The 23,172-nt window shown below is 42.5% G+C and overlaps 1 protein-coding gene across 6 annotated transcripts in view; it reads left to right on the top strand.

Moving 5' to 3' along the window:
* The window catches only part of ACACA (acetyl-CoA carboxylase alpha), a 270,148-nt gene that overhangs the window by 33,571 nt on the left and 213,405 nt on the right, over positions 1-23,172 (top strand). For all 6 annotated transcript variants that reach the window (XM_026710272.2, XM_026710270.2, XM_026710271.2 and 3 more), the window contains 8 exons: positions 1,734-1,866; positions 3,365-3,503; positions 5,985-6,094; positions 7,759-7,840; positions 8,681-8,779; positions 13,492-13,598; positions 16,042-16,152; positions 18,434-18,643. In XM_026710272.2, coding sequence (XP_026566057.1) covers positions 1,734-1,866; positions 3,365-3,503; positions 5,985-6,094; positions 7,759-7,840; positions 8,681-8,779; positions 13,492-13,598; positions 16,042-16,152; positions 18,434-18,643 — 991 coding nt within the window. The remainder of the gene's footprint in view (positions 1-1,733; positions 1,867-3,364; positions 3,504-5,984; positions 6,095-7,758; positions 7,841-8,680; positions 8,780-13,491; positions 13,599-16,041; positions 16,153-18,433; positions 18,644-23,172) is intronic.

The following is a 23,172-nucleotide window of genomic DNA, read 5'->3' as shown; positions in this document are numbered from 1 at the left end:
GGCACTGAAAAAGCGACCGTTTTTCACACTTATGACCATTGCAGCATCTCTATGGCCACATGACCAAAATTTCAATGCTTGGCAAGTGGTTCTTATTTAAGACGGTCGCCGTGTCGATCCCCTTTTGCGATCTTCTGACAAGTAAAGCCAAAGGGGAAGCCAGATTCACTTAACAGCCATGTTATTAACCAAACAGTTGCAGCGATTCACTTAACGACTGTGTCGAGAAAAGTTGTAAAATGAAGCAAAACTCACTTAACACATGTCTCACTTAAAAACAAAAAATTTTTTGTCTCAACTGTGGTCATAAGTTGAGGATTACCTGGAAATAAACTCACTCTTCTGATGGTTTCTCTGGACTGGTGCTATTATGGGATACTAATGCTGGAATTCTAGCTGTGTTTATTTAAGCCAGAAGGACACAATTTGGAATTGGAATACTTAATTAATTTCTGAATTTTAAAAAAGATGTTGCTCTGACAAGAGATGTATTGCCATCGCTTGGCCATAGCGTGGGAATCTGGCATTTGTTCCTGGCTTATAGAACGGTTTGTACTGATGTGAGGATCAAATATTTCCATCTTAGGAGTTTCAATCCCTAGAGTTTTTGACATTATCAGCATCTCTGCCCTGGGCAGCTTTGTCTGTGCATCAAAATCATATTTGGACTCCTAACGACTGTTCGGACATGTCCAGGCAGTTTCTTAGGTAGTTTTTCAGAAGTGGTTTGCTAGAAAGGAGTTCTAGGGCTGAGGCAGAGTGGCTGGCCCAAGGCCAACCAGGTAACTTTTGTTCCTAAGGCAGGACTAGAACGCATGATCTCCTGTTTTTTTCAGGCAACTGAACTTTGTTTTTCCTTTTGAAGGCATTACCTTGAAGGCGTTTCACTTCTCATCCAATGAACGTCTTCAATTCTGACTGAATGGTGGAGAAAGGAACCGAAGAAGCTTCTTGGATGAGAAGCAAAACGTCTTCAACGAAAAACAAAGTCCAGTTGCCTTTTGAAAAAAGCACCTTTGGGACAACCGTGACCTGGATGACTAAGAATCTCCATAGACACATGTCTAGGGTTGAAGACAACATCCTCAGAACTTGATTTGTTTATGGTTCTCCTTCAAAATGCTAATGCTTCTCTTAAAAATCTTTCTTTTTGGGGAGGGATATCTTTGAATGATCATAGTAGGAAACAGTCAATATAAATTATATATTGTGGATTGCATATAGATTTCTTTCACCATCATTTCCTATCAGATTATTTAACATTAGATGCCAAGACCTCAATAAGACCCTGGCTAATACGCTACAGACCATAATTCTAGAATCCTGTATGGATCTATGCAGAGGTGGATGATTTGATTGCTTATTTGTACTCTATGACTATCATTAAGTGTTTTACCTTATGATTCTTAATGAATGTATCTTTTCTCTTCATGTACACTGAGAGCATATGCACCAAGACAAATTCCTTGTGTGTCCAATCACACTTGGCCAATAAAGAATTCATTCATTCATTCATTCATTTATCCATTTAGATCAGATGTCTCCAAACTTGGCAACTTGAAGACTTGTGGACTTGAATTCCTCAGCCAGCCATATTATGCTGGCTGAGGACTTCTGGGAGTTGAAGTCCACAAGTCTTAAAGTTGCCAAGTTTGAGGACCCCTGATCTAGATTTCTAGTCAAATCTCTGCAACATCTTCTGACAACTCTAAGGGTGTTCTTTGTCTTCCCAGGCCAAGCATGTCCGGCCTTCATCTCATGAAACAAGGCCGGGATAGGAAGAAGGTCGATCTCCAGAGGGATTTCACGGTTGCATCTCCAGCAGAGTTTGTCACCCGTTTTGGAGGGAACAAAGTTATTGAGAAGGTAAAAGAATGGAACTTCCTTTCTTAATGCATAATTGTGTGATTCTTGTTATTTTGAATACACTGGAAACAAAGAAGTCCCATCTCCATGGAATAATTATTTACATTTTTTAAAGTCCTTGTTTAACTTAGAAAGGAATAGGAATAGAATCTTTATTTAGAATAGAATAAAATAGAATAGAATATAAATCTTTATTGAGAATCGAATAGAACTAACTCGATACCCGTGCTTTGCTACAACACTATGTGGTCGGGCTTAGTTTTTTTGGGAGGAAAATAAAGGGGGCGAATTCTGCCTCTGCCTACCAGCATTCATCAGTATTCATCTGGCTAGTGTCCTGTCAGTGTGTGAGAGAGTTGAAGGCTGTTTGGCAACTGAAACAATATTTGCTGTGTGAGCAAGAAGGAAAGAGCCTGGCTTAGCTCAACTGTCCTATACTAAAGCTGCTTGCTGCTGTGAAACTAAAATGGAAACTCCTCTCCTCTGCTTGTGTTTTGCATTTGGAACAGATTTCTTTTCAGGTCGGGACGGGGAGTAGAACTCCTTAGTATCAGAGCGTGTTAATAATAATAATATAGGAAATACTAATGCTCTGATGGTCATTTCGAAAAATTCTTTGTTAGTGAGCACCTAGAAGCCAAGAGGAACATACGTGCCAAATTTCAAGTTTGTAGGCTTTACAGTTCTGGAGATTTTTGTGATGATGCGTGAGTGGGATTTCGCTTTCATATGGAAGATAGAATAGAATAGAATATTCATTGAGAATAGAATATAATAGAAATCTTTATTTAGAATAGAATAGAAATCTTTATTGAGAATAGAACAGAACAGAACAGAATAGAATAGACCAGGTGTGATTAGACCCACAAGGAATTTGTCTCCGGAACATAAGCTCTCAGTGTATATACAAAACAACAAAGTAATAACAAGCATAATAAGGATACTGTAGTATCAGTATTCATAGTATCATTATTCAAATACAGGTAGTCCTTGACTTACAACAGTTCATTTAGTGACCATTCAAAGTTGCCCTGGTGCTGTAAAAAAGTGATTTACAACCGCTTTTCATCCTTACAACTGTTGCAGCATCCCCAGGGTCACTTGATCAAAATTCAGACGCTTGGCAACTGTCTCATATTTATGATGGTTGCAGTGTCCCGGGGTCATGTGATCGCCATTTACCAACTTCTGACAAGCAGGGTCAACGGGGAGAGCCAGGTCTCTCTTAAAAACCATGTTACTAACTTAACGGCTGCAGTGATTCGTTTAACTATTACAGCACGAAAGTTCCTAAAATAGAGCAAATTCACTTAACAGCTTAGCAACAAAAATTTGGGGCTAACTTGTGGCCATAACCTCTTTCTGTCCATTATTCCGGGCAAGGTGGACATATGTTTCTGTCAGTTGTGGCTGTCCAGATAGTTATTTCTTAATTTGATGGATGATTGTAAATCTGAACCATTTTATCCTTTCCCGCTCACGTTTCTTCTCTGCCTAGGTTCTCATTGCCAATAATGGGATAGCGGCCGTCAAATGTATGAGGTCCATCAGGCGTTGGTCTTACGAGATGTTCCGGAATGAGCGAGCCATTCGTTTCGTGGTTATGGTGACGCCAGAAGACTTAAAAGCCAATGCAGGTGAGCTTAAAGGTTATGCTTTTTATGGTTCCCTCTGGAAAAATGGTAAAATAGGAATAGGAATCGGAATGGAACAGAACAGAATATATGGAATGGAGAGGGTGGAGTGGAGTGGAGTGGAGTGGAGTGGAGTGGAGTGGAGTGGGTGGAATGAGAATAGAATAGAGTGATAGAATAGAGTAGAATAGAATAGAATAGAATAGAATAGAATAGAATAGAATAGAATAGAATAGAATAGAATAGAATAGAGATATGGAATGGAAAGGAATTAGAATAGAATAGAATAGAATAGGGAATAGAATAGAATAGAATAGAATAGGTAACTGGGAATGGAGTAGAATAGAATAGAAACAGAAACTTTATTGTCACTTTTTTATTGTCACTATTGTCAAATGCTAATCAGCATGCATTAAAATGAAATTTCATTGCCTTCAGCTCTCAAAAGATAACCATTGTGCATATAGGCACATACACACACACATATGTGACTCAGAAAATCATCATCATCTAGTTTGGATGTACGTATGTATATACATGGTGAAAAAAAGAATCTTGCGAGTTTACCAAACCGATAAGAAGTGGCATTCAGCAGGTTCTGACCAATTCTGAAGAACTGGTAAGAGGACATTTTGAGTAGTTCAGAGAACCAGCAAATCCCACCTCTGACTGGAGATTTTACATTATCCTCCCCTGCCACGCCCACCAAGCCACACCCACAGAAACTGTAGTACAAAAATTTGAATCCCACCACTGAAACGGATGGCCTAGAGCACAAAACTGTTACAGAATCTGATAATCCTGCTAGAAATACTTCAAAACCTCCCCCACCTCCGCAGAGGGGAGCAACAGAAACAGACTGTAAAGTGGGCGTGTGGGGTCTCTAACAACGCTTTGAGCTCTAAGCACATGGCGCTTATAAGCAGCATCCTGAATAAGGGAAAGTGAGCTTCCTATAACCTTCTCGGCTGTCCTCACCACTCCCTGTAGGGACTTTCTATCTGAGGCACTGCAGCCACCAAACCAAAAAGGGATGCAGTTTGTTAAATGCTCTCAATTGGGCCTCTGTAAAAAGTGGCCGGGATAGAAGGAGAAAGATGTGGCCTCCTCATCTGACGCAGGAAATGCAGATGACGCTGGCTTGCATGCTTCACTAAGGATGACGTGTGGAGAGACCGATAACTTACGTCCTATTGTAGAAAGTAAAGGTTTGAAACAAGTGAAATCCTTTCTCATGAGGAAGGTGGAGAAAAAATTAAATTAAATAAATCAAAAGAAGAACATGTGTTCAAAATACATACAAGTAGTCCTCAGCTTACAACAGTTCACTTAGGGACCGTTCAAAGTTACAACAGCATTGAAAAAAGTGACACAACTGTTTTTTCCACTTCTGACCTTTGTAGCATTCCCATGATCAGTTATCTCATTGGTACCTGACTCATATTTATGACCATTGCTGAGTCCCAAGGTTAGGTGATCACCTTTCGGCGACCTTCTAACAAGCAAAATCAATGGGGAAGCCAGATTCACTTAACAACCGGTTACTAACTTAAGTGATTCACTTAACAACTGTAGCAAGACGGGTTGTATAATGGGGCAAACCTCATTTAAACAAATGTCTCACTTAACAACAGAAATTTGTGGCTCAAATTTTGATTGACAGTTCTTAATCTGGTCAGTCACGTGACCCACCTGTTTTACCTGCCACCTGTGGCAGTTGTTAAGCGAACTGGTTCTTAAGTGAATCAATGGCTCGATATGAGTTGATATTGATGATCAGTTTTTGGCAAAACTTCTGTAAAACATAGTCATGTGACCACAGGATGCTGCAAATGGCTGTAAATGTGACTGGTCATAAATTGAGGGCTAGCTTTACATGTAGTCTTCGACTTACGACCACAATTGAGCCCAAAATTTATGTTGCTAAGTGAAATTTTCGTTAAGTGAGTTTTGCCCCATTTTATGACTTTTCTTGCCACATTTGTTAAGTGAATCTCTGCAGCTATTAAATTATAAACACGGTTGTTAAGTGAATCTGGCTTCACCACTGACTTTGCTTGTCAGAAGGTCTCAAAGTGCTATAGAAAATGAATGGATGGATGGATGAATGAATGACAGGAAAAATAAATTCTCCTAGGAAGCACCTTGGCTATGTTTGTAGTCATTAACCCCCATTTTTTTTTAAAAAAGGAAAAGAAATCCCAAAAGAATTGTTCCCTCATGAATCTTAAGCTCAGTTGATACAAACCAGGGTCAAGGGTGACAGTGAATTATGTCTCTCAGAGTCGGCTACACTCAGGCAGTGCTGGACATCCTACTCCCAATAAATCCTTTTTAAGGTTTCGAAGTTGGGCTTGAGACTCATGATTTAATTGGGGGTAACTGCCGGAATCCTGGAATATTGGTTTTTTAAAAAAAATCTGATTTGGAAAGTTGCCAATTGAATGAGTAGCTCAAACACTCTCTTCTTTTTCATATTTTCAGAGTATATTAAAATGGCTGATCATTATGTTCCGGTCCCTGGAGGTCCAAATAACAATAACTATGCTAACGTGGAACTGATATTGGAGATTGCAAAACGAATACCTGTGCAGGTGAGAAGGTGGAAATACAGAAGTTTAAAAAACAAAGAATGCTTATTAAGTTTGTCGGTGGCCTTATTCTAGCATAGTTGTTTGCGTAGATTTCGCTAAGCATGCTATTCCCTTTGGTTTGTAAACTAGGCTTGATTAAAGCTTAGCATCTTGTGTGGACCGAGCCAGTTGTGGTTTATTTAATTCACATAGTTCAAGAGATCATGGTTTAGCTTGTTGCGAATTGGACTTGTGATTGTCTGAGCTTCCTTGATACGTTACAGAAGACAGAAAACAGGTTGCTTATGGACTGACCTGATCAGATTTTATAAATGCACCTTTCCCAATCAGTGACCATGCTGGTTGGGAATCCTGGGAGTTGTAGTCCAGTGCATCTGGGGAAGTTCAGGATTGCCTCCAGAAGTTGTGAATGCTCCAACACTGGAGGTTTTCAAGAAGAGATTGGATATAACCATTTGGACTAGAAGACCTCCAAGGTCCCTTTCCAACTCTGTTATTCTGTTGTTCTGAATGGTATATTCTGGGTGAGGATACAGTTGATGTTTTGGAAGCAAGCCAGAATATTCCTAGGTATTTTAGAAGTGTGTGGAATAATTTAGGTGTGTTAATTTAGTCTTATTTATAAGGCATGCATGCTCAAACCTGCGTTTGGTTTGGAATGGAATGCCAATCCCCAGTGCGTGAAATGTTGTTGGCTTCTGTGCAATAATGTGAATTATTGTCCAATAATGTGAATTAAACTGGGGGAGAGTTGCAGTCACAAATCTTTCTCTGCAGGTAGTCCTTGATTTATGACTGGTCACTTAACAACCGTTCGAAGTTATGACAAAGTTGAAAAAATGTTACATACGACCCATCCTCAAAGTTACAACTGCTGTACCATCTCCACTGTCATATTTTGGACTCTTGGCAGCTGATTCACATTTACGACCAGTTGTAGCATCCTGCGGTCACTTGTTTCTATGTTCTCTGGTCATGTTTTTCTGGCAAAAAATGCCTGTTAAGCTGGATTCTGACTTGCATCCATGTGATTCATTTAATGACCATTGTTAAAATGGTTGTAAAATTGAACCTGGTCATGTGGTAACTCGATTTATGACTGCAATGATATACGACCAAAAAATGATGAAAATAGGAACTAAATGGTGCTTTTTGGCAAAACTGTCGTAAAATATAGTCACATGACCACTGGATCCTGCAAATGGCTGTAAATGCGACCGGACATAAATTGAGGACTAGCTGTACAGGAAGTCCTTGACTTACGACCACAAGTGAGCCCAGAATTTATGTTGCTAAGTGAGAAATTTAAATTTGCCCCAATTTTATGCTTTTCTTGCCACAGTTGTTAAGTGAATCACTGCAGTTGTTAAGTTAGCAACATGGTTATTAAATGAATCTGGCTTCCCCGTTGTCTCTGCTTGTCAGAAAGTCGCAAAAGAGGATCATATGATACTGCAACCATCATAAATACGAGACGGTTGTCAAGCATCCAAATGCAAATCACGTGACCAATAGTTGTGAGGGTGAAAAATGACCATAAGTCACTTTTCAGTGCCGTTGTAACTTTGAACGGCCACTAAATGAACAGATGTAAATGAAGGCATACTTTTATTTGTTTTAGATCTCCTCACAAGGAAATCTGACTTCTGTTTTTCTAATTCCAGGCCGTGTGGGCCGGCTGGGGCCATGCATCAGAGAACCCCAAGCTTCCAGAACTGCTCCACAAAAATGGCATTGCTTTCATGGGTAAAGTGTTCAAAGTTTGTCTGAAATAGATCCAGTTCAATGGTGCTATTCTACCAGTTCGGCCTGGGGCGGGCGAACCTGTAGTAAAAAGTGATACCATTTGGCTGAACCAGTAGTAAAAAAAACAGCTACCGGTTCGGCCAAACCGGTATTTCTTTTTTCTTTTTTTCCTCCCGACGATCAGCTGTTCCGACATCAGCTGTGCAGAGATTCCCCTCGCTGAATTGTTGTTTTGCCCAGGAGGCAAAAAAATGGAGTGAAGGGGGGTGCTGCAGAGAAGGAGAAGGAGAAGGAGAAGGAGGAGAAGAAGAAGAAGAAGAAGAAGAAGAAGAAGAAGAAGAAGAAGAAGAAGAAGAAGAAGAAGAAGAAGAAGAAGAAGAAGAAGAAGAAGAAACGCCCACCCAGGCACATGGCCAAGCCCACCTAGCCACACCCCACAGACCTGGTAGTAAAAATATGTGCATCCCACCCCTGATCCAATTAGTTTATTGTTGTGAGCGATCTCATGGGGTCCTGCCAGAAGACAAAGCTAGTGTTAGGAATAGAATGGCTCTTCTGATAATTGCATTCTGATGTTCTCTGAAAAGCACAAGAATATTGAACAAGAAAAAAAGAAAAGGAGGCCGCTTGAGAAGAACATCCTGAAGAAATAGAACAAAATGAGGAATAAACCACTGTCCCAAAAACGGTGGCTGTAGGCGGAATGTCTAGGAAAGCAATTAACACAGTTGAAGTGGACATGATAAGCAGTGCGGCGTTCAGTAAAATCAACGCTAGTCAATGAGAAGAACAATTTTGATCTTGCTGCTGAACCTTTATTTTATTTTTTATTTTTTCTAGGTCCTCCAAGCCAAGCGATGTGGGCATTAGGAGATAAAATCGCCTCTTCTATAGTGGCACAAACTGCGGGTATCCCTACCCTTCCGTGGAGTGGCAGTGGTAAGACTGTGTTCAAGGTCATGGGGCTATGGACCAAATTCCTTCATATGTTGAAAATAAACCCTGAGAAATGATACGGGATAATAAGCAGATTTGACCCTGGGAAATTTTTTGGTCCTTTCTTAGCTTGGTGGTTTTCTAGCAAATGTTTCATTACCGAACTAGGTAACATCATCAGTGCTAGAGGGAAGGGGACGAGGAAAATTTAGAAAGTGATTAAAAAAACCCCAAACTCCAAAACTAAAAAAGGATTAATTCCAGCTCCCTTCCATAGATACAGGTAGTCCTCAACTTACAACCACAACTGAGCCCAAAATTTCAGTTGTTAAGTGAGTTTTTCCTCATTTTACGACCTTTCTTGCTACAGTTGTTAATAGTTGCAGTTGATAAGTTAGTAACCCAGTTGTTAAGCGAATCTGGCTTCCCCATCGATTTTGCTTCAGAGAAGGCCTCAAAGGTGATCATCTGAACTCAGGACACAGCAACGGTCATATGAATATGAACCAGATGCCAACCATCTGAATTTTAATCACATGATCATGGGAATGCTGCAAAAGTTGTATCTGTGAAAAACAGTCATAAGTCACATTTTTTCAATGCCATTGTAACTTTGAATGGTCATCAAACAAACTGTTGTAAGTTGAGGACTACCTGTAAAATTATATAACAAAACACATGCTTGTTTTAGTTTAACAAAAGAAAGACGATAGAAAACGGCAATTATAGGGATACAAATATTAAACAATCAAATAATAATTGCAACAGTGCTATATATGATATCGTAATCTCTTAATTTGAAAGGTTTTTAAGGCGAGATTAGAGAACCATTTGTCTGAAATGGTATAGGGCAGTGGTGGCTAACTTTTGGGGGGGTCCTGTGGCCAAAACTGTGTGTGCGCTTGCGCGCGCATGCTCACATACCAGCACCCAGAAGGCAATGCATGCCCCCGACATTCCCTGCGCATACGCATGCAATTCCCCCTGCTGCCTCCCCTGCCGCTGCTCCCCCCTTACCCACACTGCGCCTCACAGCTGATTTTTGGCCTCCCAGAAGCTTGAAAAAAGCCTCTGCAGGCTTTGCAGGATGAATAATAGTCCCGTTTCGTCTCTTCCTGTAAAACCGGAAGTGACCGCACGGGCCTATTATTCATCCTGCAAAGCCTGCAAAGGCTTATTTCAAGCCTCTGGGAGGCCGAAAAAGGCCTCACACCGGCTGCAAATCAGCTGTGAGGCGCACGCATGCGCAGTGAGGTAAGTTTGCCTGCGGCTCACTTGCCGGCCATAAGTTTGCCATCACGGGCATAGGGCTTCCTGTTTGAGCAGGGGTTGGACTAGAAAACTTCCAAGGTCCGTTCCAATTCTGTTATCCCATGGACAATCTTTAGTTGGCTATGGTATATTCTCATCAGGAAGGTGAGAGTCATTTCTGGAAATCTAGCCCAAGCCTAGAAAAAGAAGCTTTGCAATGTCAGGAGATCTGAGGCGTGCTGCTGAGAGCAAACCTCACTCCCTTGTAGCACTGATGATGTTACCTAGTTTGGTAATGAAATGTCTGCAAGGAAACCACCAAGCTCAGAGACCACCAAGGACCCCATCCTGAGCTACAAATATTCTCTTCTATCAAGATTTGATCCTGCTTAATGTTTCAAGATCGGCTCAATTTGGCTGGATGGTAGCCCTTAGAAATCGCTTCCATTCAAGGCAACAGGATTCGGCGGTATGGATTTTGGTTCATTCTAGACTTCTGGGATATGAAGAGTTGGCTCTTTTTCTGCCTGGAGAGAAAATTCTCCAACCGTGGATGTAACCCATTTTCCCCTGCGCTTTCTTTTCTTTTTTAAAAAAATACATAAATTAGTTTTGACTCACAACCAGACAAATAACTCCATAAAGTTCAAATGCTGGTGATGAAATTTATATCCAGATATGAACTCATGTCAGGCGGTGGCTTTTGAAATCTGGAGACCTGATTTTGCAACTAATTAGGAAAGAATTGAACAGGGTGAGGAGGTTCATTGCAACCCCTTCCTGGCATGCAATAGCATTTAGAAATGGTTTGGAGGAGGCTGCGGGGAGAAGGTTCTTTCTGGACGACGAAGGGCAGGATCGCTTCCGATTTTGTCGCTATGTGGAGTGAATTGCATTGACTGGCTAAGGAGAGAATTTTCCTGCAACTTGAAATGGAGTATTTAGCTTCAGGCTCCTCTGTCCCTTTTTAAATGCAGGTAGTCCTCGACTTAACGGCCACCATTGAGCCCAAAACGTCTGTTACTAAGCGAAACGTTTTGTTAAGTGAGTTTTGCCCCATTGCACGACCTTTCTTGTCATAGTGATTCAGTGAAAGATTGCAGTTGTTAAATGAGTAACACAGTTGTTAAATGAATCTGGCTTTCCCATTGACTTTGCTCAGTAGAAGGTCGCAAAAGGGCGTCACATGACCTTGGGATATTGCAACTGTCATAAACGTTAGTTGGTTGCCTGGATTTTGATTACATGACCATGGGGAATCCCTGCAATGGTCGTAAGTGTGAAAAATGGTCATAGGTCACTTTGTTCAGTGACATAGCAATAGCCATAGCAGTTAAACTTATATACCCCTTTACAGTGCTTTACAGCCAGCTCTAAGCAGTTTATACAGTCAGCATCTTTTGGATCCTCAATTTTGGATCCTCATTTTACCGACCTAGGAAGGATGGAAGGCTGAGTCAACCTTGAGCCAGTCAGGATCAAATTCCTAGCAGTTAGACTGCAATAGTTAGAATGTACTTATATACCACTTTATAGTGCTTTACAGCCCTCTCTAAGCTGTTTATAGAGTCAACCATATTGCCCCCAACAATTTTGGATTCTCATTTTAGCCACCTCGGAAGGATGGAAGGCTGAGTCAACCTTGAGCCTGGTGAGATTTGAATTGCAAAAATTGCAGTCAGCCAGCAGTCAGCAGAAGTAGCCTGCAGTACTGCACTCTAACCACCGCAGCTCCTTTATAACTTTGAACGGTCACTAAACAAACAGTTGTAAATTGAAGACTACCTGTATTGCCAATTCAGTCAGGATGGTCCTTCCCAACCCTTTTCCTTCCTTACCCAAATAGCTGATCAGAAAGTCCTTTTTACCCAATGTAGATAAAACATGTTATCAATTTAAATGTCCTAGCTGTGATTGGGTAATGGGTTTGTGTGTCATTACTCAAAAGAAAAACCACTTAGGAAATGTTCCTTTAAAGAAGAATATTTGTAGCTCAGGGTTGAAATGAGGGGGTCCTTGGTGCTCTCTGAGCTTGGTTGTTTTCTTGCAGACATTTTATTGCCAGACTAGGTAATATCATGTAATGTGGGATTTACTCTCAGTTTAGAATAGAATAACAGACTTGGAAGGGACCTTGGAGGTCTTCTAGTCCAACCCCCTGCCTAGGCAGGAAACCCTAAACCACTACAGACAAATGGCTATCCAACATCTTTTTAAAAACTTCCAGTGTTGGAGAACTCACAACTTCTGGTGGCAAGTTGTTCCACCGGTTAATTGTTCTCACTCTCAGGAATTTTCTCCTCATTTCCAGGTTGCTTCTCTCCTTGATGAGTTTCCTTCCCTTGCTTCTTGTCTTGCCTTCAGGGGCTTTGGAGAATAGCTTGACTCCCTGTCAGGCTACAGAACTTTTCTCATTCACCCAATTAGAATGAATTCCTGAAAACGTATCAAAAGGAATCCTTTATCGAGATGAGACAATTCATGTAGGAGTTCAAAGCCTATGGTCTCTCAGGCATACAGGGATACATAAGGGAGTTTAGAACCCCTCCTCTTATCTCGATGCGTATTTAGTGAAACAAAAGCCACTATGTTAATTCCTCCCCACTTTTTTTGTAAGGAACGATCTTTTTCACAGTTTCCCAGGGCATACCTAATTTTTCCCCACAACCCCTTTTTAGAACGAACTTTTCCAGAGATTCCCTGGACACATCTCACTGTGGAATTTTTATGATCTCCTCATCTCCTGGCTGTGCCTCTCAGAGGCGATAGGTTCTGGCATTTTGGCTTTTCTTCCCTCCATTGTATCATGTGTGGGTTATACAAATTCGATATAAGATTAAATATATTCAGGTTACATCAAGAAAGGATTTCTTTATCAGCCTCCCCGCCCCCCCTTTTCTTCTTCCACTGAAGAAATGACAGACACACGGATCTGACACTCCCTCTTCTTTGTGGCAGGTACTGGAATACTGCTATCATGTCTCCCTTAGTCCTTCTTTTCATTAGACTAGACATATCCAGTTTATCTTCTAGCAGCTTGCTTGGGTCTTTACTGTTACTTCCCCATTTCCCTACCAAGCAAGCAGCACCCCGATGATCATAGATTAACTTGCAAGGTTAACCTCAGGCCAACCATCAAGTAAACAATAACCCAACCAAGGAACTGCCAAACTAACCAACAGTAAACGGCTCAACCAAATAGCCTCTAAGACCAACTCCACCAACACTTACAGGGCAATCAATTGAATAGAAAAAAGAAAGCAAACCCCACTCCTCACTAGCACTGATCTTACTAGTTAGGGTAGTAACTAGTTAGGTAGAAACTTCTGCAAGAAAACAACCAAACGCAGAGAACACCAAGGGCCACCTCAAATGTTCCTTTGAGTTCAATGGAAAATGAATTAAATTTGGAACACACATTTGTGTGTGTGTGTGTGGATCATCACAAATCTTCTGGTTTTCAGGTCTCCAAGTAGATTGGCAAGAAAACGACTTTCAAAAGCGGATCTTGAACGTTCCCCAGGAACTATACGAGAAGGGCTGTGTGACGGATGTGGATCATGGGTTGCAGGTAAGCACAGCTACCAGACTTACCTTATCCATAGAGCTTGAGCTTTCAGCATATGAGTACAGCCTCCTACCTCTGTGTCTCAAGTTTCGCAGCTTAGTGCTAGACACAGATGCATTTGTGTGTTTATTAGGCCACTGTTTCTCAGCCTTGGGAGTTTGAAGAAGTGTGGATTATCTGAATAGGTAATAGCCAACACCTTGAATTGTAGCAGAGGTATGCAGGTAGTCCTCAACTTACGACCACAACTGAGCCCACAATTTTTGTTGCTAAATAAGAAAGTTGTTAAGTGAGGTTTGCCCCATTTTAGGACTTTTCCTCGCCCCATGAATCACTGCTGTTGTTCAATTAGTAACCCGGTTGTTAAGTGAATCTGCCTTCCCCCATTGATTTTGCCTGTCAGAAGGTCACAAAAGGCCATCATGTGACCCCGGGACACTGCAACTGTCATAAAGGTGAGTCAGTTGTCAAGCATCCGAATGTAAAATTACGTGACCGTGAGGATGCTGCAACGGTCATTAAGTGTGAAAAGTGGCCATAAGTCACTTTTGTCACTGCCGTTGTATCTTCAGACAGTTGCTAAGTGAACTGTTGTAAGTTGAGGAATACCTGTGCTGGTAACCAGTGCAGCTTGTGAAGTAAGAAATATCACAAAGATATACTGAGGCCAGCCTACCGCTAACCAGGCTACTATATTCTGGATCAGTTGAAGCTTCCGAGTAGCACTTAGCAATAGCACTTGGACTTATATACCGCCTCACAGTGCTTTCCAGTCCTCTCTAAGCGGTTTACAGAGTCAGCCTCTTGCCCCCAACAATCTGGGTCCGCCTTTTACCCACCTCAGAAGGATGGAAGGCTGAGTCAACCTTGAGCCTGGTGAGAATCAAACTGCTAGTAATGGACAGAATTAGCCTTCAATAGCACTTAGACTTATATACTGCTTTACAGTGCTTTGCAGCCCTCTCTAAGGGCTGCAAATCCTGCTGCCCTCAACAATCTGCGCCCTCATTTTGTCCACCTTGGAGGGATGGGAGGCTGAGTCAACCTTGACCCTGGTGGGATTCGAACTGCCAAATTGCAGGCAGCCGACAGTCAGCAGAAGTAACCCTGCAGTACTGCCCTCTAACCACTGTGCCACTGAGGTTCACGAAGGTAGTCTTGAGCAGTCTTCAAGGGCAGTCCCATGTAGCTTGCAAGGCAGTAGTCAAGTCATGAGACGACAAAGTGATTGCCTTGAAGGATTCAGGAAGGGGCAGGTGCACAAAGGTGTGCTTGGCCACAGGTGTCCCCTGCCCTTCAAACAGGAGCCACGAATCCAAGAGCCACCTCCCTGCCCCCCTGAATGGACCTGTCAACTCGTAAATCATTCCTTTGCCTGTTTCCGAGTTGACATTAGAAGGAGTGGGGGGGGAAAGGCCTGACGGAGCAGTGCGGCAGATGAAGGCCAGAAGCATCTTCCCAGGCTTCTCTTGTGGAGATTGTAGCCTAGGCTACTGGATCTTCTGCCCCCCAAAATCTTCCATTGGAGAGCATGATTGATGACACCCAGCCCGGAAAATGGGAGAATCTGATATATGACACACCCAGGGGTGTGTGGGGAAACAGAATCATGGGTGATCACTACGTTATAAAAGAGATGTTGAGACTCTAGAAAAAGTACAGAGAAGAGCAACCAGGATGATTAGGGGACTGGAGACTAAAACATATGATAAACGGTTGCAGGAACTGGGCCTGGCTAGTCTAGGGAAGAGCAGGACCAGGGGAGACAGGAGAGCAGTCTTCCAATATTTGAGGGGCTGCCCCAGAGAGGAAGGGGTCAGGCTATTTTCTAAAGTGCCTGTAGGCCAGAGAAGGAATAATGGATGGAAACTGAACAAGGAGAGATTTAACCTGGAAATAAGGTGAAAGTTTCTGACAGGGAGAACAATCAACCAATGGAACAGAAGTTGCCCTCGGAAGTTGTGGGAGCGCCATCACTTGAGACTTTCAAGAAGAGATTGGACTGCCATTTGTCAGAAATGGTGTAGGGTCTCCTGCTTGGGCAGGGGGTTGGACTAGATGACCTATAGGGTCCCTTCCAACTCTGATTATCTGTTATCTGATAGTAAATTACGTGTCTCAGAGTTGGCTTCATACGGGTTAGTTCCGGACCTGTTGCTCCTAATAAATCTTTTGAATTCTTCTGAAGCTTGGCTGGAGGCTCATGATTTAATTAGGGCAATTGTTGGAACCCTGACAGCACATCACTCTTGAATGGAGAAGTCGATTAAAGATTAAAGATAGAAGACCCTTAAATTTTAAGTGCCGCTTAGTTGGCCTTGCTAAATTTTGGAAGTGTGATGGGGGTGGGGCTCTTTTTTTCTTCTTCTACCTGCCCAGAAACTTAAGGACAATTGTTATCTACCTGTAATAAATCTCATTCATTGATGGCTTTCCTTGCATTCAGGCTGCCGAAGCTATTGGTTATCCGGTCATGATCAAAGCCTCTGAGGGAGGAGGAGGCAAAGGAATCCGGAAAGTAAACAATGCTGATGATTTTCCCAACCTTTTTAGACAGGTAGGTTTCTTCCAGGGCATGTTTCTGGGGTCTGGTAAAATGTCTTGAAATTCCAGAACTTAGAACTCACCCCACCCCCAATGATTGCTTGCTTGAAAAAGTCAATATGGTTGCTTGAAAAAGTCCATTCAGTGGTTCTATTGCAGAGGTGGGGAATGGTGGCCCCTTTATGACTTGTGGACTTCAACTCCCAGAATTCCTGAGCCAGCCAGCCATGCTGACTCAGGAATTCTGGGAGTTGAAGTCCACAAGTCATAAAAGGGCCATAGGTACCATTCCACCCCTGATCTGTTGAGTATTGTCAGCTCCTAGCCCAGTGCTACTTGATCTTGGCTATTTTAAGATTTGATTTGATTTGATTTATTTGGTTTGTCAATCGCTTACGACATAATAGGTATAAGTAAATACATAGTTATAAACACATGAAATGGATACATATAAGAAAAATAAAAGAAACAATAGGACAGGGAGGGTAGGCACGTTGGTGCACTTATGCACGCCCCTACAGACCTCTTAGGAAAGAGGTGAGGTCAATAGTAGACAGATTCTAAGGTTAAAGATTTTGGGGTTTGGGGAAGAAACCAGAGTCAGGTAGAGTCTTCCAGACATTGACCACTCTGTTGCTGAAGTCATATTTCCTGCAATCACATTTGGTGCAGTTAACGTTGAGTTTGTATCTATTGTGTATCTGTTTTAAGATGTGTGGAAGTCCCAGAATTCCCCAGCCATCATGCTGACTGGGGAATTGAAGTCCACACACATTAAAGCGTGCTGGCTGGGGAATTCTGGAAACTGGGGTTTGCACAACTCAAAGCCTGCTGGCTGGGGAATTCTGGGAGATGAAGTCCACGCTCCTTAAAGTATGCTAGCTGTGGAGTTCTAGGAGTTGACATCTGCACTTCTTAAAGTATCCTGGCTGGGGAATTCTGGGAATTGAAGTCCACACAGCTTAAAGCATACTAGCAGGGAATTCTGGGAGTTGAGGGCCATACATCTGTATGTGAACTAGCTGGGTAATTGTGAAAGTGTGGGGAATTCTGGGAACCTTCCCTAGTTCTCATGAAAACAAAGAGAAGGAGGGAGAAAGCACAATGGAAGATTTGCAGGGTTCTATTACTATACTTTTATAATAAAAGTAATATTGGTCTTTGGTTTCTACTCTGCTTTACCTCGAATGAACAAGACTTTAATCTTGCAACTCAGAATGTGCTTCCTTTTCTCCACTTAATCTTTGTGAGAGCTAGGAAAGCTCTTGCCTGAGATATTTTCTTGGGTTACATTCTGTTCCAGACTCAAGTTTCTTTTATCTGATCATTTTCTGGGTAATCTCTTCTTTTTGTTCCTCAAGGCCATTCCTTCCTCCCACTACGCTTGGTGAACTAACGATCTGGGGGGAAAAAAATGCTTTTTCTTAATGTCTGTGGAGATTCTCAGTCATCCAGGTCATGGTTGCCCCAAAGGTGTTTTGTTTTTTTTCAAAAAGGAAACTGGACTTTCTTGGTTTTTCCTTGAAGACCTTTCTCCTCTCATCCAAGAAGTTTCCTCAATTCTGAATGATAGGTGGAGAATGGAAGGAAGAACATTGTTGAGGTCATTTGGAGGTTTATCTGGGTCTTTCAAAGGATGCAACACCCAGACACAAACTGAGCAATGCGAGGTGTGCAGTACAATGCAGTGAAGACATGCAGTTCTGTAGATTGGAGAAACTAAACATCCACTTCACAAATGCGTGGCACAACATAGGAGAACAAACCCATCAGGACAAGATTCAGAAGTCCATCTGCGTTTGAAAGACAAGTACCATTCTTTTGAAGACAGCAAAGTTCACATTCTGGACAGAGAGGACCGCTGGTTTGAAAGAATGGTCAAAGAGGCTATCTATGTTAAAATTGAGCAGCTCTCCCCCAACGGGGGGGAGGGGGGGGGAAATGCGATACCACCTATCTTCTGTTTACAACATAGTCCTTTCGGCTGTTCCAAGAAGGCTCCACACCCGTTTGCACTAATCAGATGACTCTGAGGGCACAAGTGGTCTCAAAACAACTCTCAGAAAGAGTGGTAACGACCAGATGACTGCAAGTAATACAAATCCTTCCATCCTCCACCCTTCAGTCAGAACTGAAGAAGCTTCTTGGATATGAAGTGAAACGTCTTCAAGGAAAAACAAAGGAAGTTCAGTTGCCGTTTGAAAAAGCACCTTTGGGGCTTTGGAACATGGCATTTTGAACCTCGGCTCAAAATCCGATTGCTCGGTCACTGCCTGCTTGTGTGTGACTCTTAGGTACAAGCTGAGGTGCCCGGCTCACCGATCTTCGTGATGAGACTGGCTAAGCAATCCCGCCACCTTGAGGTCCAGATCCTTGCGGACCAGTACGGCAACGCCATCTCCCTCTTTGGCCGAGACTGTTCCGTGCAGCGCCGGCATCAAAAAATTATTGAGGAAGCTCCAGCATCTATTGCAACGTTGGCTGTCTTTGAACATATGGAACAGGTAGGTGGGAATGCTGCCTTTGAGAGGGGAGAACTGTAGCTCACTCCTCACATTTGTGACGGAAGAGTTGTTGTTCCAGGTAGTCCTCAACCTACAACAGTTTGTTTATGATGATTATGATGTATTTTGATGATGATGATGATGATTTATCATTTATAGCAGTGGCCCCCAACCTTTTTTGTGCCACGGCCCGGTACCGGCATCACAAAATGATCCGTGGCCCGGTACCAGCACGCATGGCAAGGCAAGGCGAGCTGAGCGACCGGCCAGCCAGCCGTCCCCCGCTTCTTCCTGCCACCTTCAGCTCCTCCTTTGTACCTTTGTCGATGGGCTTTGCTTCGGGACGGTCGCTTGGCTCACCTTGCCTTGGGTGCTGAAAGAATCCTCGCGCCTTAGTTTCGTTCGAAGCTTCCCCCCCCTTCGATGAAACTAAGGCGCAAGGATTCTTTCAGCACCCAAATGCCGCTTTCCAACCGGAAAAGCTCACCCGGAAGCACTTTCTTGTCAAACAAGATGGCGGCGCCCAGCAAACCGGCAGCCCGGTAGGAAATGTTCCATGGACTGGTACTGGTCCATGGCCCGGTGGTTGGGGACCCCTGATTTATAGCTTTTATCTACACTGAGAGCTTATGCACCGAAGACAATTCCTTGTGTGTCCAATCACACTTGGCCAATAAAGGATTCTATTCTATTCTGTTCTACTCTACTCTACTCTACTCTACTCTACTCTACTCTACTCTATACTATTCTTATTCCATTCCATTCCATTTGATATTCTATTCTATTCTATTCTAGTCTAGTCTAGTCTAGTCTAGTCTAGTCTATTCTACTCTACTCTACTCTACTCTACTCTACTCTACTCTACTCTACTCTACTCTATTCTATACTATTCTTATTCCATTCCATTCGATATTTTCTATTCTGTTCTGTTCTATTCTGTTCTGTTCTGTTCTATTCCATTCCCAATAAATATTATATTCCAGTCCATTCGATGTTTTCTATTCTATTCTATTCTATTCTATTCTATTCTATTCTATTCTATTCTATTCTATTCTATTCTATTCTATTCCATTCCATTCCATTCCATTCCATTCCATTCCATTCCATTCGATATTTTCTATTCTGTGCTGTGCTGTGCTGTGCTCTGCTCTGCTCTGCTCTGCTATTCTAGTCCATTCCATTCAATATTTTCTATTCTGTGCTCTGCTCTGCTCTGCTCTGCTCTGCTCTGCTCTTCTCTTCTCTTCTCTTCTCTCCTCTTCTCTTCCCTTCTCTTCCCGTCTCTTCTCTTCTCCTCTCCTCTCCTCTATTTCTATTTCTATATCTATTTCTATTTCTATTTCTATTTCTATTTCTATTTCTATTTCTATTTTCCACTACATTCCGTTTTTCATACTTATGACCACTGCAGCATTCCCCCATGGTCACATGATCAAAATTCAGAAACTTGGCAACTGACCCATACTTATGACAGTTGCAGTGTCCCAAGGTCATGTGATCCCCTTTCACGACCTTCTGAGAAGCCAACTCAATGGAGAAGCAGATTCACTTAACAACCATATTATTAACAACTGCAGTGGTTCATTCAATGAAAGTGAAGTGGTGAAAAAGGTCATAAAATGGGACACAACTCACTTATCAACTGTCTCACTTAGCAACAGAAATTTGGGGTTCCACTGTGGCCATAAATTGAGGACTACCTGTATTGTATAAATGAAACTTAGAGGGGTATGTATGTGAATGGTGTGCCTACGTACACCACACGTTGCCTATTTGATGCTCAGTTGAGCATCTTTGAAATACGATGGAACAAAACGAAGAGGATTTTGAGAAACTCAGAATACTGCAATCACCCAGCACATTTAACTAGGTCAGGGAAATATTTGGCAGAGGCTGAATATACAACATGCTGAGTTGGTTCTGCATATGTCTTACTTTGTTTTTGTGAGTGGGAGTAACTTAGTCTGTTATATAGGTTAAGCCTCTAGGTTCATTTAAGGTTCAGAATATTGCACCAAAAATGGATTAACTCAGTAACCTGATTAAATGTGTGCAAAGAACACAACTAATCTTCAGTCCGGAATGAATCTTGAGTAGCTCCCTAATTTTATAAAGACTGTGTTTTAGGTACTTAGAGAAGTTTGCATGAATAAACAATAGAATAGAACAGAACGGAACAGAGTAGAACAGAACAGAATTCTTTATTGGCCAAATGTGATTGGACGCACAAGGAATTTGTCTTGGTGCAAATGCTCTCAGTGTCTATAAAAGAAAAGATACATTCGTCAAGAATCATCAGGTACAACACTTAATAATAGTCATAGGGTACAATAAGCAATCAAATCAAATGGCCTCGTATTCAATATAGAATAGAATTTCTCAACCTTGGTGGCTTTAAGATGTGTGGACTTCAAGTCCCAGAATTCCCCAACTAGCATGCTGGTTGGGGAAATCCAGAAGTTGAAGTCCTCACAGGTTAAATGTGTGCCCACATTTGTGATGGTTGTTGTGTCCTATGGTCACGCGATTGCCATTTGTGACCTTCATAACTGGCTTCTGACATACAGGTAGTCCTCGTCTTATGACCACAATGGAGCCCAAAATTTATGTTGTTAAGTGAGAGACATTTGTTAAGTGTCTTTTGCCCCATTTGACGACATTTCTTGCCACAGTTGTTAAATTAATCACTACGGTTGATAAGTTAGTCACATGGTCATTAAGTGAACCTGGCTTCCCCCTTGCCTTTGCTTGTCAGAAGGTTGCAGAAAGTGATCACATGACCCCGGGATGCTGCGATGGTCATAAGTATGAACCAGTTGCCAAGCATCTGAAGAACGGTTGCAGGAACTGGGCTTGGCTAGTCTAGTAAAGAGAAGGACCAGGGAAGACATGATAGTGGTCTTCCAATATTTGAGGGCTGCCACAAGGAAGAAGGGGTCAAGCTATTTTCTAAAGCACCCGAAGGCCAGAAAAGAAATAATCGATGGAAACTAATCAAGGAGAGATTTAACCTGGAAATAAGGAGAAACTTTCTGACAATGAGAACAATCAACCGATGGAACAGAAGTTGCCTTCGGAAGTTGTGGGAGCGCCATCACTTGAGACCTTCAAGAAGAGATTGGACTGCCATTTGTCAGAAATGGTGTAGGGTCTCCCGCTTGGGCAGGGGGTTGGACTAGATGACTTATAAGGTCCCTTCCAACTCTGATTATCTGTTATCTGAATGTTGATTCAGATGAACATGGGGATGTTGCAAAGGTTGTAACTGTGAAAAATAGTCCTGAGTCACTTTTCAGTGCCGTTGTAACTTTGAACAGTCACTAAATGAACTGCTGTAAGTCAAGGGCTACCTGTATTCATTGGGGGAGCCATCAAGAAGTTGCAGGTTATGATCACATGACATCTCAGTTAATGACTTTGGATGAATTGCTTCAGGACCGCAGCCAGCCATCACTGATATTGTTAAATCAGTTGCCATCGTGACCACTGAGGGAAGAGGGAAGGAAAAAGAAGGGAAGGTAGGAAAGGGAAGGAAGGAAGGAAGGAAGGAAGGAAGGAAGGAAGGAAGGAAGATTATAATGAGAATGAGTGAGGGAAGTCCTTCCCTCAGGACTTCTGAGGGCAGTCCTGCCTTAGCACTTGGCCACCACAGGTGCCCCTGACATGAATGACGTTAAGCTCACCACAGCCACACCCACCCTGGCCATGCCCACCCCAGCCACTCACCCAGCCATGCCTACCCTGGCCCTCCGAGGTCAAACCCAACCCTCATGCGGCTCTCAATGAAATTGAGTTTGACATCCCCAGTCTAGTTTATCGCTTAGAGATTTCTGGGTGGTCTCCCATCCATCCACTAGCCAGGCCTGATGCTGCTTGGCTTCTGAGCATAGATAGGTTTGCAAAGTGGGTTTGCAATAGCAGCTGCTACTGCTATCTACTGAGAGAGGCCCCATGCTTTAAAAGCTGATAGAAACAAGACGGCTTTTATGAACAGTCTTTGAAAAAAGCAGGGATGCAGAATGGTAATTCTGGGTTGCGTTGAGTTCCATTGTCCCAGCAGCCCCGTCACCAGATTTGAGTTCCTTGGGCCCGTTCTCTCGAACTCAGAAACTACCCAAGCAAATGACTTCATGAAGTTGTTGTCAGGATGCTGGCAGTTACCCCCAATTAAATCATAAGTCTCAAGCCAAACTTCCAAAACTTCAAAAGGATTTATTGGGAGTTGACATGCCGGCATGACCTGGGTGTAGCTGACTCTGAGACACATAATTCATTGTCACCCTTGACCCTGGTTTTCTCCCACCCCTCTGAGTGTATCATAATTCGTATTCTCCAATGGGACACATCCATAGCCAAGAGTCCATCATGTTCTACAGTTAGATATTTGTGAGGCAGAAACTTCAGTCACCTAGTTACTATCTTTGAAAAACCATGTATGGAATGCATTTTTGATTTCCAAGCTGCCGCACTGCTCTTTCAAACCCCTTTCACCTCTCCCTTTCTGTTGGTAACTCTAAAAACACCATAGA

This window comes from Pseudonaja textilis, chromosome 1 (genome assembly GCF_049901715.1).
Source record: "Pseudonaja textilis isolate UNSWEBS1 chromosome 1, rPseTex1.2, whole genome shotgun sequence".
Taxonomy (NCBI): domain Eukaryota; kingdom Metazoa; phylum Chordata; class Lepidosauria; order Squamata; family Elapidae; genus Pseudonaja; species Pseudonaja textilis.
This window is presented reverse-complemented; position numbering and strand designations above follow the sequence as displayed.